General features: G+C 45.0%; 1 protein-coding gene across 10 annotated transcripts in view; it reads left to right on the top strand.

Moving 5' to 3' along the window:
• The window catches only part of DNAH2 (dynein axonemal heavy chain 2), a 105,567-nt gene that overhangs the window by 53,582 nt on the left and 35,232 nt on the right, over window positions 1–16,753 (top strand). For all 10 annotated transcript variants that reach the window (XR_006890857.1, XR_006890859.1, XR_006890858.1 and 7 more), the window contains 20 exons: window positions 405–532; window positions 879–1,031; window positions 1,310–1,435; window positions 6,659–6,877; window positions 7,119–7,236; window positions 7,446–7,582; window positions 8,164–8,301; window positions 8,391–8,549; window positions 10,894–11,046; window positions 11,237–11,328; window positions 11,649–11,847; window positions 12,000–12,224; window positions 13,174–13,278; window positions 14,035–14,223; window positions 14,435–14,520; window positions 14,661–14,791; window positions 14,944–15,093; window positions 15,451–15,618; window positions 15,880–16,040; window positions 16,315–16,454. Coding sequence is in view for 7 of the 10 variants with exons in the window: in XM_046677816.1 (XP_046533772.1) it covers window positions 405–532; window positions 879–1,031; window positions 1,310–1,435; window positions 6,659–6,877; window positions 7,119–7,236; window positions 7,446–7,582; window positions 8,164–8,301; window positions 8,391–8,549; window positions 10,894–11,046; window positions 11,237–11,328; window positions 11,649–11,847; window positions 12,000–12,224; window positions 13,174–13,278; window positions 14,035–14,223; window positions 14,435–14,520; window positions 14,661–14,791; window positions 14,944–15,093; window positions 15,451–15,618; window positions 15,880–16,040; window positions 16,315–16,454 (2,977 nt within the window). In the remaining 3 variants the exon portion in view is untranslated. The remainder of the gene's footprint in view (window positions 1–404; window positions 533–878; window positions 1,032–1,309; window positions 1,436–6,658; window positions 6,878–7,118; window positions 7,237–7,445; window positions 7,583–8,163; window positions 8,302–8,390; window positions 8,550–10,893; window positions 11,047–11,236; window positions 11,329–11,648; window positions 11,848–11,999; window positions 12,225–13,173; window positions 13,279–14,034; window positions 14,224–14,434; window positions 14,521–14,660; window positions 14,792–14,943; window positions 15,094–15,450; window positions 15,619–15,879; window positions 16,041–16,314; window positions 16,455–16,753) is intronic.

Here is a 16,753-nt window from a genome sequence, read left to right as displayed (position 1 = left end):
AGGAAGACTGGAACAGATGTTAGCTCAGGGACAATGTTCCTCAGACAAAAAGAGGAAGATTGGCAACAGATGTTAGCTCAGGGCCAATCTTCCTCACCAAACAAAACAAAAAAAAAGAAAATAGGACTGACGTGAGTTATACATAGAACTTTGGAGAAATGGGACATTGACAGCTTTGCGATTTGAGTTTGAAACAAGACCACACAGAAAGTAAGGAAAGGACCAGAGCTAGGAAAGAAGAGCAAAGTGGTATGGGAAGAGCCAGGGCTGAGATGAGAAGGGAAGAGATCTTGGGGTTGGATTTGGGGAGAGAGGGATGGAACTAGGGTTCGGGAAAATGGGACTGATTTGGAAGTGGGTCCTTAGAAGCAGTATGGATCTAAATAAATGGTGCTGTTTTCCAGGCTATGCTGGTCGCACGGAGCTTCCTGATAACCTTAAATCCATGTTCCGTCCAATTGCCATGGTGGTGCCTGACTCTACTCTTATTGCAGAAATCATTCTCTTTGGGGAGGGCTTTGGCAACTGCAAGGTATTCTGATAATCTCTTTTCTCTAATTATTTTATTTTCCTTTCATCATTATTCCCTGGAAAGAGGAACCCCGTGAAGGCCTCACAGTTGGCTTCTCCTACAAGGAATGTAGACTGTCAGTAGGATATGGAGGCAGAAGAATTCCGAGGAGGGAGGTCTCCCCTCTTTGATGCCGCTAATCAACGATGGCACGATTCACAGGATCTTCTCATTAGGATTGCCCATAGACCACCTCGTAGCTGTTTGAAATCCTAGGACTTAACTCCCTCTATCCTAGCTGTCCCTAGATGAAGAAGAGGGATTTGTAGGGAGACAGGTTGTTCCCTCCTCTGTTTTGGTTTCCCAGATTCTGGCCAAGAAGGTGTACACACTTTACTCACTGGCTGTGCAGCAGCTCTCCAGACAGGACCATTATGACTTCGGCCTACGCGCCCTCACCTCCCTTCTGCGCTATGCTGGCAAGAAGCGCCGCCTGCAGCCGGATCTGTCTGATGAAGAGGTAGATGAAGGACACAGCCCTTGGACCTTAACCCCCACTGTCACTGGTCCTGTGCGCCTTCACTAAAGTTTTTCAGATCTTTTCTTTCCCCAGATTGGGACTTCCACCCTTCTGCCTGTCCCCTGTGTTTCCTATTGTATCGTGTTTCCTATTGTATTGTATAGCTCAGGTGTAGCCATTGTTCTTGGCTCCTGTCCCTCACCCCTTTGGAGAGGAAGGGCCTGGTGAGTACTAGGCCCTGGCTTGTCAAGCCTGAGTCTCTGTCTTTTCCCATCCAGGTGTTGCTTCTCTCAATGAGAGATATGAACATTGCCAAGCTAACTTCAGTTGACGTGCCACTCTTCAATGCCATTGTGCAAGATCTATTCCCCAGCATTGAGCTGCCTATCATTGACTATGGCAAGGTATTTGTTCTTTATACTCTCCCTGACCTTATGTGTGAATGTGGGGCCAGGACCAGGACACTTGGGTTCCAGGCCTTGTTCTGCCCTTCACTAGGCTGTGACTTTTTGCAAGACAGTTGACCTCTCTGAGGGCTTCCTTATCTATAAAATGATAGAGACCTATTCAAGCATTCTACTCTCTCACCACAACTCCCTGCCCCCTGACTCACCAGCTCAAGCACTTCCACTCATTGACTTCCTTGAGACGTCTAATCCATTGGTCTTTCTACTTTCTGTATACCCATCAGCCCTCTCCTGCCTCCGCTTCTCTCCTCATTCAGGAAGTTTTGAGGAGAGACTGCTAGGAGCTGTTTGATATGTGAGAGCAATGGAATGGAAGGGCTGGAGGAGGAGGATTTTAGAAGCTATAGGAATTTTCTTCTCTGGCATTATGGTAGTTGGATACTTTCAATTGAAACCACTAAAATGCTGGATAAAAAATATAAAAATACATCTTTGTAAATACATTGCTAAGCTGGCAAGAAAGAAAGAATTCTGGGATGAGGAGGGGGAGTAAAAACTGGAAGATAAGTGAGTGTGAAAGCTGGCTTTTTCCCTGAAAATTTTTGTTGAATTTAAGGCACTGTAGATAGGAGATAAAGCAGCCCAAGTTTGGAGGTACAATAAAAAACCCAGTCCTGCATAAATCTCAGTCCACAAGAGAAAACATCCTCAGTAAACAGGAACATGAGAAACCCACCATTGAGAAGGGTCCATACAGTAAAGAAACTTGCTTGTCTTGACCTCCAACGATGGGAGGAGGGGCTAAAATCTCCTTTGAGATTTCCCAACCACAAGCCAGCTCTCATATGTTCTATGGTTATAATTTATTCTACTGTGTAATCTCCCAAAATCTCAAACTTAGAACTTAATTTTAAGTAGTTCCAGGTCATTAGTGCTTTCCCCAGGTGACTGGCAGAAGAAATGCAAATTATTTCTGGAAGAATGAAACTTCAACTAGAGCCTCAAAGAATTCTCATAAAAGTCCAAGAAAATGAGCAGCTACTGGTCAAAATTCACAAAACACACGAGAAAACAAGATATCATGAAAGGAAGGCTGAAGAACAACAGAACAGCCAAATGAGATCCACAAAGACTTCAGATATTGAAAATAATCAGCATAGAATTAAAAAATAATTAAATTAGTATGTTTAAAGAAATGAAAGAGAAGCTTGAAACTATGAGCCTGGAGCAAGAGACTTCTAAACAAAGTAGATTTGAAAAAAGAATCAATAGAATTTCTATACATGAAGAAATGTTATAATTAAAATTAAAAACAACAACAACAATAGGACTTCCAGCTAAAGAAGGTAGATTAAAAACAATTTTGTTTCCTTTTGAAAATCCATTACAACTACTCTAAAGAGATACCAAAAAGGATGGGGAGAATGGAAGAGGAGATAACAACAAAAATTTTAGACATAGGAAACAAATGAATAAGTTGTGACTTACTTAGAAAAGCTGAGAGGCGTGGAAGTAGGGGGAATTGAGAGGCAATTCTAAAAGGCTAAGCATTTGGTACCTCTGTAAATAGAGAGTAGTGGGAAGAGTAAAGGAGGTGTAGCTAAAATAAGGAGGATTGGAGGCAAACTATCTTGGAGGCCATTAGATCTCTAGATCTCCCCTTCTCTGTGACCCTGGGTGACCGTGCCTCTCCCACTTTGGCAGAAGACTAGAAGGTAAAATAGCAGGTCTCTGGTCCAGGGCATTCTGGGTATAGTTGAGGACAGGAGTAAGCCCTGTTAAAAATGAGGATTAAGTGAATGTTTACACATTAAATGCTGAGATCTTAGCCTTCTTTCATCTCTGCTCCCAGAATGCTGGCAGCCAGAGAGGAAGTTGGAAGAATTCTCTCTGGGGAATCTGTATGGCCCAAGAGGAATGACCAAAACATCGGCAATGGAAACTTCCCAGTGAAAGTCCTAGATAACTTATCTACAGGGCCACTCATAGTCTACAAGCCCCACTCATGCATTCAGAGCTTCCACTCAGCTTTTTAGTCCTCGATCCTTTTTTATGAGAAGAAAACCAGGCTCACCACACATCTGAGAAAAACCTCTAATGTGAAAGCAGCCAAAAAAAAAAAAAGGAAAAAGCAAATGGGAGAAAATAGACAATGCAGAGAGAAGTTTTTTTTTTTTAATCTATCATTAGTATTATCAAAGAGAAGATTAAGATATTGTATCCATGAAATACTGATGAAATGCTATTAATAAAGGAATATTCCAGAGAATAGAGCCGACAAAGGAGGAAATAGATAAGATTCAAGAGTCAGTCTAGGAAAGACAATATCCAAATAACAGGAGTTCCAAAAAGTAGAAGCAGAGAAAATGGAGGGGGGCAGGATCAATAATGAAACAATTCAAAGTGAATCCCTAGAGCTGAAGGATCTGTTTCCAAAATAGAAGGATCCATAAATGCATGACACAGTGGATAAAATGAATCCTTACCAAGGCCTGTCACTGTGAAATTTTAAAACACCAGGAAAAGAATAGGATTTAACAAACCTCCAAAGAGAGAGGAAAAAAATAGAGGTGACACGCAAAAGACCAAGAATTAGAATGTTGGATTTCTCAGTAGCAATACTGAATCTATAAACAGTGGAGCAGCCTTCAACATTCTGAAGGAAAATTATTTCCAACCTCAAATTCTATACCCAGCTAACCTGTCACGTAGGAGGCTAGATCAGAGACATTCCAGACATGCAGACTCTCAAAAAAAATTTACTTCCAATATGTCCTTTCTTAGAAAGCTACTAGAGGATATGCTCTCTTAAAATGCAGGAACATACCAATAAAAAGGAAAATAGAGGACACAGAATGATGGTTGTGCACTAGACAAAAAGAGAAGCCAATCCAGATTGGAGCAAATCTGAAGGCTTCAGGAAGACTTCTTTAAGAAGAAGAAATTGATACCTGATGTGAATAAACGTTTTGAGAGATTTAATAACTGGTAGAGTTTGGAGTTGAGTTAGAGATACATATATTAAAAACTAAGCAAATAAAAACCACAGAAACTATTAGCTCCTAGGGAAAACAAAAAACTTATGTAGAAAAGGAAAAATAATCATACACTTAATATTATACACTAATATTTAATACTGTTTATAAGAGACACACCTAAAACATAAAGACAAAAGGTTGAGAGTCAAAGAAACAGAAATACTACAGGCAAATACTAATCAAAAGAAAGCTGGGGTAGGAATATCAGACAACATCGATTTTAAGGCAAGAAGCCTTGCTATAAATAAAGAAGGTCACTTCATGGTACTAAAAGATTCAATTCACCAGGAAGTTATAACAATTCTAAATTTGGATGCACCTAATAACATAGCCTCAAAATAATTAGAGCAAAATTTTGCAGAATTATAAGGAAAAATAGACAAATCTACCATCATAGTTGAGATCTTAACATCTCTCAGTGACTGATAGACCAGGCAGACTAAAAATCGGTTAGGATATAAAAGATTTGAACAACACAATCTTGATTTAATAGACATCTATAGCAATTGCACTCCATAATGGAAGAATAACAATTTTTTTTCGAGCATGCATAGAATATTTAGGAAAAGCGACCATGTAAAGGCCACGAATCTGCCTCAAAAACTTCAAAGGAATTTATTTAGAACACATTTTCTGATCACAGTGGTACCTCTACTGATAACAGGCAAAGGAGACTTTATGGTAAAGGGGGACATTTAATAATGACAAAAGGGCCAAGGCGCAGAAAGACATAACAATTCTAAATTTGTATACACTTAATAATATAGCTACGAAACATAAAACAAAATTGACGGAACTAAAAGGAGAAATAGATAAATCCAAAACCTTAGTAAGAAATCTTGACATACTTCTCTCACAAATTGATAAAGCAAGGATACCGAAAAATCCATGTAGTCACAGATCTGAATGCTTTTTAACACAGAACATCGCATGCAACAATTGCAGATGCACATTTACCTCAAGTACACATGGAACATTTTCTAAAATTGACCATATGCTGGGTTACGAAGTCTCATAAATTTTAAATGATTGAAATTATACAGAGGATGATCTCTGACCACAATAAAATTAAGCTAGAAATCAATAACAAAATGTAATTAGAAGAAGCCCGAGTATTTGGAAATTAGGCAATACAATTCTAAATAACTCATGGGTCAAAGAAGAAAGTAGAGAATATTTTAAACTAAATAAATAGAAAAGGTGACATATTAAACTTGTGGCATGATGCACACACGCAAACATGTTAATAAAACTTATTGTCAGAAGGAAGCAAATAGTAGCGGTGTGGCCTCTTAGTGGTGTTTGAGACATACAAGTAAAGATCTTGCATCTATCTGAAATTATTTGGTAGCATTGACTGTGTGTTTAAAAACGTCACGCTATTCTGGGGCTGATCCATACGGGCATGGTTCTGTAAGCATTGCTTTTTAACTTAGGTGATGATTTGTCTAATGTCTGGCTCTCCCACTAGACTGTGAGCTCTGCAATAGGATGGACTCTACATTGTTCTCAGCACCCAGCACACTGCTTAGCACGTTCTGTAGAGGCTTAGATGTTTGTTGAATAACATTAGAAAAAACATGGAGGGTTGTGGGTCAGATGTTGTGTTTTATATTAACTATCTTATCTACTACAACAACCTTATGGGGAAAGTATCATTACTCCCATTTAACAGATGTGGAAACCAAGGCTCAGAGAAGTAACTTACTCAGGTTCACATAGCTGAAAGCTGGAGACCCTGGCTGGCTGACTCCAGAGCACAATCTCTTTTTTTTTTTTTTAAAGATTTTATTTTTTCCTTTTTCTCCCCAAAGCCCCCCCGTACATAGTTGTATATTCTTTGTTGTGGGTCCTTCTAGTTGTGGCATGTGGGACACCACCTCAGCGTGGCTCGACGAGCAGTGCCATGTCCGCGCCCAGGATTTGAACTGATGAAACACTAGGCCGCCTGCAGCGGAGCGTGCGAACTTAACCACTCGGCCACGGGGCTGGCCCCCAGAGCCCAATCTCTTAACTCCGCAATTGGTCAGCTTCTCAGGGAATGAACAATTGCCAGAGTGCAAAGGGCCCCAGTACCATTCTCGACAGTTTGAACATTATCTTCCCAGGCATTGAGGAGATTTTGAAAGCCCCTCATATGCCTCATCCTTTTTCTTCCAATTCCTCTATTTTCCCTTCTCAGCTGCGGGAGACCATTGAGCAGGAGATTCGAGATATGGGCCTGCAGACCACACCATTCACCCTCACCAAGGTTATCCAGTTGTATGAAACCAAGAACTCCCGCCACTCCACCATGATCGTGGGCTGCACGGGCAGCGGCAAGACTGCCTCATGGCGGATTCTTCAGTCCTCCTTGTCCTCCTTGTGCAGAGCTGGAGACCCCAACTTCAACATTGTCAGAGTATGGAGTTGGGACCATGAAGCTGGTGACAGAGACTTGAGTATCAGGAGGGCAGTGGAGGCTGGGGCAAGAATGCATAGATGTCAGGGAGGGCAGTGCAGATCAGGGGGGCAGTGCCTGGATCTGAGGAGGCCTGGGAGAGAGGAGAGAGAAGGGCAAATACAAATACCTAGAAATAAAGGGAGATCTTGGGATTTGTGTCCTCCAGCAGCTCAAAAATCTCTTCCTGTATCATTTTTAGGAGTTCCCTTTGAACCCTAAGGCACTGTCCCTTGGGGAGCTGTATGGGGAGTATGACCTCAGCACTAACGAATGGACAGATGGCGTCCTGTCCAGCGTCATGCGGACAGCATGTGCAGGTACCAAAGGATCAAGGGGTGGGGAGAGCAGAGGCCTGAGTCTCCTAAGGGAGTGGGCAGTCTGGGGAAAGAAAGCTCAAATTTAGGATAAAAATGCTTGGGGAATGCAGAGATACAAGGAAACATCTGCTTGCTTCTCTGAGGAGATGAGTGGGAGGGAGGGCTAGGTGAGAAGGCTCCTGGTTTCCTTATCATCCGCCTTCTGCTAGATGAGAAACCAGATGAGAAGTGGATCCTTTTTGATGGCCCTGTGGACACACTGTGGATTGAGAGCATGAACTCTGTCATGGATGATAACAAAGTGTTGACCCTCATCAACGGAGAGCGCATCTCTATGCCTGAGCAGGTACAGGAGTGCGCAGACTACCGAGGCCCTGCAGGGGTGGAAACTGGAGGGCATGAGGCAGGGCTAAGGGGAAGAGCACTGGACTCCTGAGAGAAGAGTAAGTTCTAGGGGAGACAGCTGAGGAGGAGGAGGATGCGTGGATTCAGGGAAACCTGTGACTGAAGAAAAAAATGCCTACCTACCATGGATGATGAGAACAAGTGTATAGAAAAGAACTTTGTGTACTAGGAAGCCCTGTGGAAACTGAGGCAGCCCTTCTCAGCCTCATTTCCACTGACATACGCGGGATGACGTTCACTTGTGCGCCAAGGGTTATGAATTCATGGGCTGTAAAACACACCCTTTTCCACCCACTCAAACAATGCAAGTAAGAGAGTGATTTTTCATAAGGATAACCTTGAATAAGCTGTAATTTGTTTTAAAAAGCAAATCACTTGTAAACCTTAGGTCTTTATTCATCCTGTCATACACTTGGTACTTGGTAGAGACACCTTGGGGCATCAGAGTTCTGGGTGTTTTTATTATTATTGATGGGGGTGGGGTGGAGGGAAAGACGAGATTCTGACAAAGCATATCCTTAGGTATCTCTCCTGTTCGAAGTGGAGAACTTGGCAGTGGCCTCTCCAGCCACTGTGTCTCGCTGCGGGATGGTCTACACTGACTATGCTGACCTGGGCTGGAAGCCCTATGTTCAGTCATGGCTAGAGAAGAGGCCAAAGGTATGAAGGGAAATGAGGAGAGGGAAAGTAACTTGTGTGCCCTATGAGACACAAGAGTGAATAAAGAGCCCCTTCGTATTCAACTCCAGGTTGAGGCAGAGCCCCTCCAACGCATGTTCGAAAAGTTCATCAACAAGATACTGACCTTCAAGAAGGACAACTGCAACGAGCTAGTGCCCCTCCCTGAATACAGTGGAATCATCTCCCTCTGCAAGCTGTACACGGCCCTGGCCACACCAGAGAATGGCGTAAGTGGAGACCAGACCAGGGCCAGGGCAGGAAGGGCTCGTGACCTCCCGGGGACAACTTCAGGGAAACAGTGTGTCTGAGACACAATTGAACACCAGTTATGAGTGGAGCAGAGACTCTAAGGGGAGGCCTCACCAACCATGGAGGCAGCAAGGGGTGTGGGCGTGTGTGTGTGCGCGTGTGTGTGCATGTGCGTGCTCACTGAAAGGCCAGACTAAGGGCTCTAAATTGGATATAGTGCACAATGGCTCTCGCTATGATTTCCTACCTGTATTTTGGGAGCTGAGGATAGTTAATTTGGTCCCTCATTTCTCTATCCTTTCAAAAAATAAACATTAAGTCTTGGTGTATGTGAGGCCTTGGGATACCATTTCTGCTGGAAGGAGCACCCAACCTAATCTGATGAGCGGCTTTAGAAATTTTCAGATTAATTGATACTTAAGAAAAATTTTGTTCAGTTTATAATTATGGAGTAAGGACCAAAACTGGATATTTTTCTGTCGAGATTAAACCACTGCCTAGAAGTGGTTCGTGTTGTTTTCAAAGACATTGCCAGATAACTAAACTGTTAATATAAAGCTATATAACAGTTCAGATCTATAACAGGGCTGGCACGGTGGCGCAGTGGTTAAGTTCACGCATTCTGTTTCGGTGGCCTGGGATTCGCCAGTTCACATCCCGGATGCGGACATGGCACCGCTCAGTAGGCCATGCTGTGGTGGGCATCCCACATATAAGGTGGGGGAGGATGGGCAGGGATGTTGGCTCAGGGCTAATCTTCCTCAAAATAAAAAAAGAAAAAAGATCTATAACAGTATATGTCATTCCCAGTACAGTTAATATACATTAAAACTGTGTAGATGAACTTGCAAGGTAACACACAGGAAAAGGACACTAATATAGTGTTAGGGGCACCTAGGTGCTCAGGAAGACAGGCCAAGTTGGGGGCTGAGCAGAGAGGGAAGAGCACTGATGAATACCACAGAGAAAGCAGGGCATTCTAGGTAAAGAGAGTGGCCTTGCATAAACACAGAGACACAAAGTCAGGTCTGTAGCAGGGTGGGGTGGGGTGGGTGGTGTTTGTGTGCAGACCCTCTTCAGTGTAGCAGAGCCCCGGAGAAGAGGATGGTGAGATGGTGAGTGTTGTGTGTTGGGGTGAGCTAGACTGAATATTCCAATCCAGGATTCTCGATTGAATATGTTAGACAATAGAGTCTCAATACAATTTCCCACCTATATTTTGAGGATTGAGGATTATTCTAAGACCAAGTCCAATATTCTGGATTGGATGGCATCCTGTATATCACATTATTTGCAGTTCTAAGTATCTTAATTCCAAACCCGTCTTCCAAGAGCTCCCCACTCAATGTGGCCTGTGGCTGTTTCACATAGTAGGTTAGAGATGATCCGCATGATGCTGGCTTAGCTGTCTGTTGGCCATTTTCCCCAAGCAAGCAGTAGAGTTTGCACAGCCCCATGTGCTCCATAGACCCTATCAAAGAATACCATCTGCCATGTGCCCTCTGGGTTGGGGGTTCAAGCATCAGCTCTAAATACACTGTTTCTGCTATTAAATTGATACATTTTAAGATTTAATTTTTAATTACACAAGTAATAGTTGAATCTAATTTCCTTTCTAAAAGTTAGAATTTTTTAATAAAACAAAAGTCTTTTTTGATCACCCCTCTCTTTCCAATTCTGGTCTACTCCCCTCTTTACTTAAGTAACTACATACTGGAGTATGTCTGTATGTGTCATTACAGACCTTTTCAGAAATATATATTTACATATAAGCCCATAGGTATCCATAGAAAATGTTATATTTAAAAAACGTATCATGCTATATACCCCATTTGCAATATGCTTATTAAATCAACAATGTGTTCTTGAGTTCCCTATTGCTGCACATAGGTTAATTTCATTGCTTTTAGCTGCTATATACCATTCCACTGTAGAACAGCACATTTTATTTTTCCATCCCTCTACTAGTGGACATTTAGGTCATCTCCAAGTTTTTGCAATTACAAAGAAGTCACCACAAATGTCCCTGGACCTACCTCCTTGAGAACCCGTGGGGACTTCTTCAGAGTAGACATGGTGTGGCTGGATCTTTGCTGTGTCTTTACCTAACAACTTAGCAGAGAAGAAGCTCCGAGCAACTGCGGAGCTACAAGAAGTTTCAGATTTATCTAAATATTTTAGACTTAGATTTATCTATAACCATATGGTTTTCCAAATAGAACCAGGAAAGGAGCAAAACTAAGCCTGTATGATGACCTGTCAAAAGAGATCTCTCCAGCTCGTCTAGATTTAGGGTGTTGCCCCTTCTTTTCTTCCATCCAGGTGAACCCAGCTGATGGTGAAAACTACATCTCCATGGTTGAGCTGACGTTCGTGTTCAGCATGATCTGGTCTGTGTGTGCCTCTGTGGATGAGGAGGGCCGCAAGAAGATCGACAGTTACCTCCGAGAGATTGAGGGCTCCTTTCCCAACAAGGTCAGGGCCCTCAAACCCACTTGTCCTATTTTTCCTATATTTTCCAGAACCCACCAGTCTCTCTGATCCTTAGATTCTGCCTGAGTGTCAGACTACCAACCCAGCTCTCCTTCTGCCCAGTGGTCTGTGAGCGCTTTTTCTGGACTGGGGAGAGCTAATGGAAGGCTTTGGTAACACATTCCCTCCTTAGGACACGGTTTACGAGTATTTTGTGGACCCCAAGATGAGGAGTTGGACGTCATTTGAGGAAAAGCTCCCTAAGAGTTGGCGCTACCCTCCAAAGTGAGAGCACGGCCTGGCCGGGGGTGGCGGGGGGTAGGTTGGGCTTGGGGTGGGGTTGGTGGGAGATGTAGAGAGGGAGCTGCAGCATAGGAGCAGAAGTGAGCTGTGGGGAAGAGTAGTTGGACCCCAGAGCAGAGATGATTTGAGGAAATGGGACAGGGTCTTTAAGGAGAATGCCCAATCCCCAAGCCCCACAGGAGGCAGGGTTGGTGATTAGAGACAGGGGATGCCAGAGCAAGATAAACATTGGGAGGCAGAATGAAGCAGAGTTAGAAAGGAGTGGGCCAATGACCCTTGAGACAGTTCCTTTTCTTCCCTAGTTCCGCCTTCTACAAGATTATGGTGCCCACCGTCGACACTGTTCGCTACAACTACCTGGTGAGCGCTTTGGTGGCTAACCAGAATCCTGTCCTGCTGGTGGGTCCCGTGGGGACTGGAAAGACCTCTATTGCCCAGAGTGTCCTACAGTCCTTGCCTTCCAGCCAGTGGTCAGTGCTCACTGTCAACATGTCTGCACAGGTGCGTTGTAGGACCCAAGGACCAGGCCGCCAGCTCCCCATGCTCTCCCTGCCTTCTGCTTTCCCTTGGGATCCAGCTGCCTGATTGACCTCCTCTCTAACCCTGTATTTCTCTGGGGGACCCAAGCATTCGTTCTGTACCTTTTTCACCAGACCACATCCAATAACGTGCAGAGCATCATTGAGAGCAGAGTGGAGAAACGAACCAAGGGTGTCTATGTGCCATTTGGGGGCAAAAGCATGATCACTTTTATGGATGATCTAAATATGCCAGCTAAGGACATGTTTGGATCCCAGCCACCCCTGGAGCTTATTCGCCTCTGGATTGACTATGGCTTCTGGTATGATCGTACGAAACAGACCATCAAGTACATTCGAGTAAGCATCCTGAGAGTTCATTCCTCATGCCTCTGTTCCCTCCTACGATAGGTTCAGTTCCCACTCCATGAGGACCCCAGGATAGAATCCTATAATTCTATATTCCTCTCCACAAAGGACTGTTCTGCCTTTCTCAGGACCCAGACATCTGGCTCCTGAGTTATCAATTCCTATTATTAACTCCCCTGTGCTTTGTGACCAAAGGATCGTGTCCTCCAACTTCCACTCCTTTTCTAGGCCTCTATGCCACACTCACATGCCACCCCTGATGCCACCCAGAACTGTCTAGGTGCCCAGAGTCTGTAAGTTGCCTCGCCAGGTCTTCTCTCCCTCCCATTGGTACAGCAACCACCTCCATAGTATCAGTTCTCCACTCCCCACCCAGGATCCAGTCATCTCCCTTCCGTCCTGGCTCTTCTTCCATGGGATTCTGAGCATCTTATTTGTTTCTTTTTCCTGAATTAATAGGCAGCAGCCACTCTAGCTTTATTTCTGTGGTTCTCATCTATCTGGCACTCAGGGTCAAAAACTCACCTGATACTTTATTCCTATGTTTCTGAGAAAGGACACACATACACATACACGTGTGGATAGATATATATTAAAGAAAAGAAAAAAGAGGGAAAGTCTAGAAGACGTAATCAAATGTTCTTTTTTAATTTACCTCTATTTTCGAATTTGGGTACATGGATTATTATGATAAAATAAAAACAAATACATTACTTTAATAATTCTAAAAAAATTTCCCTAATCTCTTCCTTCCCTTCACCCTTCCCTGACCGCATTATTCCATGATTCTTCCTCCTCGTTCTGTCCCTGTCCCTCTTCCCGTTTGTCCCTCCATTTATTCTCTTCCTTCTGGCTCCTTTTACTTCCTCCCTATTTTTGTGCCGTGTCTCATCCCTTCTTCCCACCCGTCTCTCTGCCCCTTCTTGTCTTTGCTCTCTAGGATATGTTCCTGATGGCCGCCATGGGTCCCCCTGGGGGCGGACGGACTGTCATCTCCCCAAGGCTGCAGAGTCGCTTCAACATGATCAACATGACCTTCCCTACAGTGAGGGCATAGCAGGGGCTGGGGTGGGGGGACTGTAGAAGGCAAGACCATCCATGTCCCAGAGAAGGAGCGGGAAGATCAAGGAGAGGGCCAAGGGACCCTAAGCAGCGTTGCACACAGGGAGCTACCATATAGGGAGGGGAGACCACTGTCTATAGGAACCTTTGCTTCCCCCGAGCTAGGAGAGCTGTAGAATGACAGTGTAGCTTGCTGGCTCTGGAACATGAAGCCTTGCAGTCCCAAAGGGCAGAGAATGCAGTGGGGCCCTCATAAACCAAGGAAGGTGGATCCTACAGAGCTCAGAGCTGAGAGCAGTGCCAGGATGAGGGTGAGGTGAGGAAGGCACTTGGGTGCAAAAAACCCTCAGTAATCAAGATAAATAATCTTTTAATGTAATATCTTAAAAAAAAATGAATGCCAAAAATTTATGATGAACAAAATACCAAAATTTTAAATAAACGTAAGATGAATCCAGTGCCACGCTGAACCATATTGAGCCTGAGGCCAAGGAAAAACCAATAATACTGATCCCGTCTTTATTTAAAATGTTGATATTGTTCATCAGGGATATTTTGCATTGATTTTGATCTTTATTTAAAGATTTCATTAAAATTTTATTTCCCTTGATGTTTGCGGGGTTTTTGGTGCCCCCTTAAATTCTGGCCCCAAGGCAAGTGCTCTACTCTCCTCACCCTTGTCCTAGCCTGGCTGAAGGGCCAGGAGCCTGCAAAAATGAGTCTGAAGTCCTGTTTCTAGGAGTCCCAGATCATCCGAATATTTGGCACCATGATCAATCAGAAGCTTCAGGACTTTGAGGAAGAGGTGAAGCCCATTGGGAATGTGGTGACTGAGGCCACCTTAGACGTGTACAACACTGTGGTACAGCGCTTCCTGCCCACGCCTGCCAAGATCCATTACCTCTTCAACCTTCGAGACATCTCCAAGGTGAAACTCTGTCTGACCCTGCCCCTTTCACCTGGCACAGCCTCCTTGGAGGCATTATCCTCTCCTCAAAGTAAGCCTTGGATTTCAATAGCATTCCGCATACCCCGAATCACCCCCATCCTAGAATGTCACTTTCTGTAGCCTTACCTCTAAAACTTCAGGAGTGAATCTCTTGTCTCCCTCCATCCCACAAGCCACACCTCTTCCCCAGGTGTTCCAGGGCATGCTTAGAGCCAACAAGGACTTCCATGATACCAAGTCCAGCATCACACGACTCTGGATCCATGAATGTTTCAGGTGAGATGCCAGTGCCCCCACCAGATCCAGGCTTCCTCAGCCTTGCCCCAAGCCCCACCTCCACCTCTGGCCTGGCACTCCCTTCCCCAGGGCTATTCTCCTCTTTATTCTCAGATCTCACCCCAACTCCCTCCCAACAGAGTCTTCTCTGACCGACTGGTTGATGTGACAGACATGGAAGCCTTTGTGGGCATCATCAGTGACAAACTCGGCTCCTTCTTTGACCTCACATTTCATAATCTTTGTCCCAACAAACGTCCTCCTATCTTTGGTGAGCTGGGAACTGTGGCTACTGTAGGCTGGAGACTCTTAGGAGGTGGATTAGGAGAGTTGGGGCATGGAATGCTGATGTGTAGGGCCCTTTGGGGAAGTCTGCGGGTGACCAGGCATTTGAGATCTGACTCCCTCTTTCCCATGGCCCAGGGGACTTCCTGAGGGAGCCCAAGGTGTATGAAGACCTAACTGATCTGGCAGTACTGAAGACAGCCATGGAGACGGCTCTAAATGAATACAATCTGTCCCCTGCTGTTGTGCCAATGCAGCTGGTACTCTTCCGAGAGGCTATTGAACACAGTGAGCGCTTCCTACTCCCATCCCCATCCTCAGCATCCCAATTATGGGTATTTCCAAGGAAGTAAGGATCCTTTCCCAGTTTTCTCCCAAATCAAGTCCAGGAAGTTGCCTTCCTCCCTGGCCCCAGATGCCCTTGTGGCAATGGATGAGGCTTTTCCTTTATGGTGCTGTTTAACAGAAATGGTGGAGGTTAAAGGTTGAATTGCTACCAAGACTTCAGGCATTAACTTCTTCCCACACTTCTTGGTCCCTCTACTTTAGTTTCAGGCTTCCTAATCCCTAGCCTGGGGCTTGGAGGTCTCCTGAGGTTGCTCAGCCAACTCATTACCCTCATCCCCCATTCCCCCTACCCACCAGTCACACGGATTGTGCGGGTAATTGGACAGCCTCGGGGCAACATGCTCTTGGTGGGCATTGGGGGCAGCGGGCGCCAGAGTCTGGCCCGCTTGGCCTCATCCATCTGCGAGTACATCACCTTCCAGATCGAGGTCACCAAACATTATCGGAAGCAGGAGTTCCGAGAAGGTACAGCTGGGTTTCTGACATGGAGGAGCGTTTGGGGCTAGAGTGAAAGATCAGATGCCTGACTTTCTGCAATGACAAGAGAGAGGGGAGATGGCAGCCAGATAGTGAGGGGTACCAGGCCCATGTGGGCTATAGGATGGTGGTGTGTATGTACTGAGGGCTGGGGTAGGGTTCCTAAATCTCAGAAGAGCAATAAGGGACAGGATGGTAAATCTGAAGAGTCTGTCTGTCCCCTTTTCCTCTTTCCCTCATCTGGTCCAGATATCAAGCGTCTGTATCGCCAGGCTGGGGTAGAGCTCAAGGCCACATCCTTCCTTTTCGTGGACACCCAAATTGCTGATGAATCATTCCTAGAGGACATTAACAACATCCTCAGCTCAGGCGAGGTCCCCAATCTCTACAAGACTGATGAATTTGAAGAGGTATGATCCCTTCCACACCCATTACCATTTGGTTCTTGGCCTTCCCAACTAACCCCTGAAGAAGCACAAATCCCAGAGTAGGCTACTGTGGCACCTCCTCTGTCCATCCCCCCATTAGGTAGAAGAGCTGCTCCTCTTCAGCCATCTTCCCTCAAGGGACTCTGTTGGACAGAGCTCCTTTAAAACCCACACCTTCTCAGCCCAGCCTCACTTGCTGCCCTCTCTGGTTCTGCCATTGAAACTTCAGCCCTCTGACTGTGTAATTTCTGTGCAGATCCAGGCACACATCATAGACCAGGCCCGGGCAGAACAGGTACCTGAGTCCTCTGACAGCCTCTTCGCCTACCTCATTGAGCGCGTGCGGAACAACCTGCACATCGTTCTCTGCCTCAGCCCTGTGGGCGACCCCTTCAGGTGACTCCTGGTATAGCCTTCTTCTCGCGCCATGCCCAGCCCCCTTCAGGGGTCCTCCTCCCCTCTTTTGGCCTCCCATACCTTCTGAGAGTGAGTCTCATGAACAGCACCAGCCTCTCCTGCCTGGCACACCCCATCTCCTTTCCGTAGACCATGCTTTCTTTCAGGAAGTTCCTGCAGCTTACATGAGAGTCATCAACTCTCTTCTGGTATGACTAGCTTTTTTTGTGGTTTTTTTTGAGCGGTGGTTTTTTTTTTTTTTTTTTAATTTTGGTTTTTTTTTTTTTTTTTTTATAATT

This window comes from Equus quagga, chromosome 11 (genome assembly GCF_021613505.1).
Source record: "Equus quagga isolate Etosha38 chromosome 11, UCLA_HA_Equagga_1.0, whole genome shotgun sequence".
In the NCBI taxonomy this organism is placed as follows: Eukaryota; Metazoa; Chordata; class Mammalia; order Perissodactyla; family Equidae; genus Equus; species Equus quagga.
This window is presented reverse-complemented; position numbering and strand designations above follow the sequence as displayed.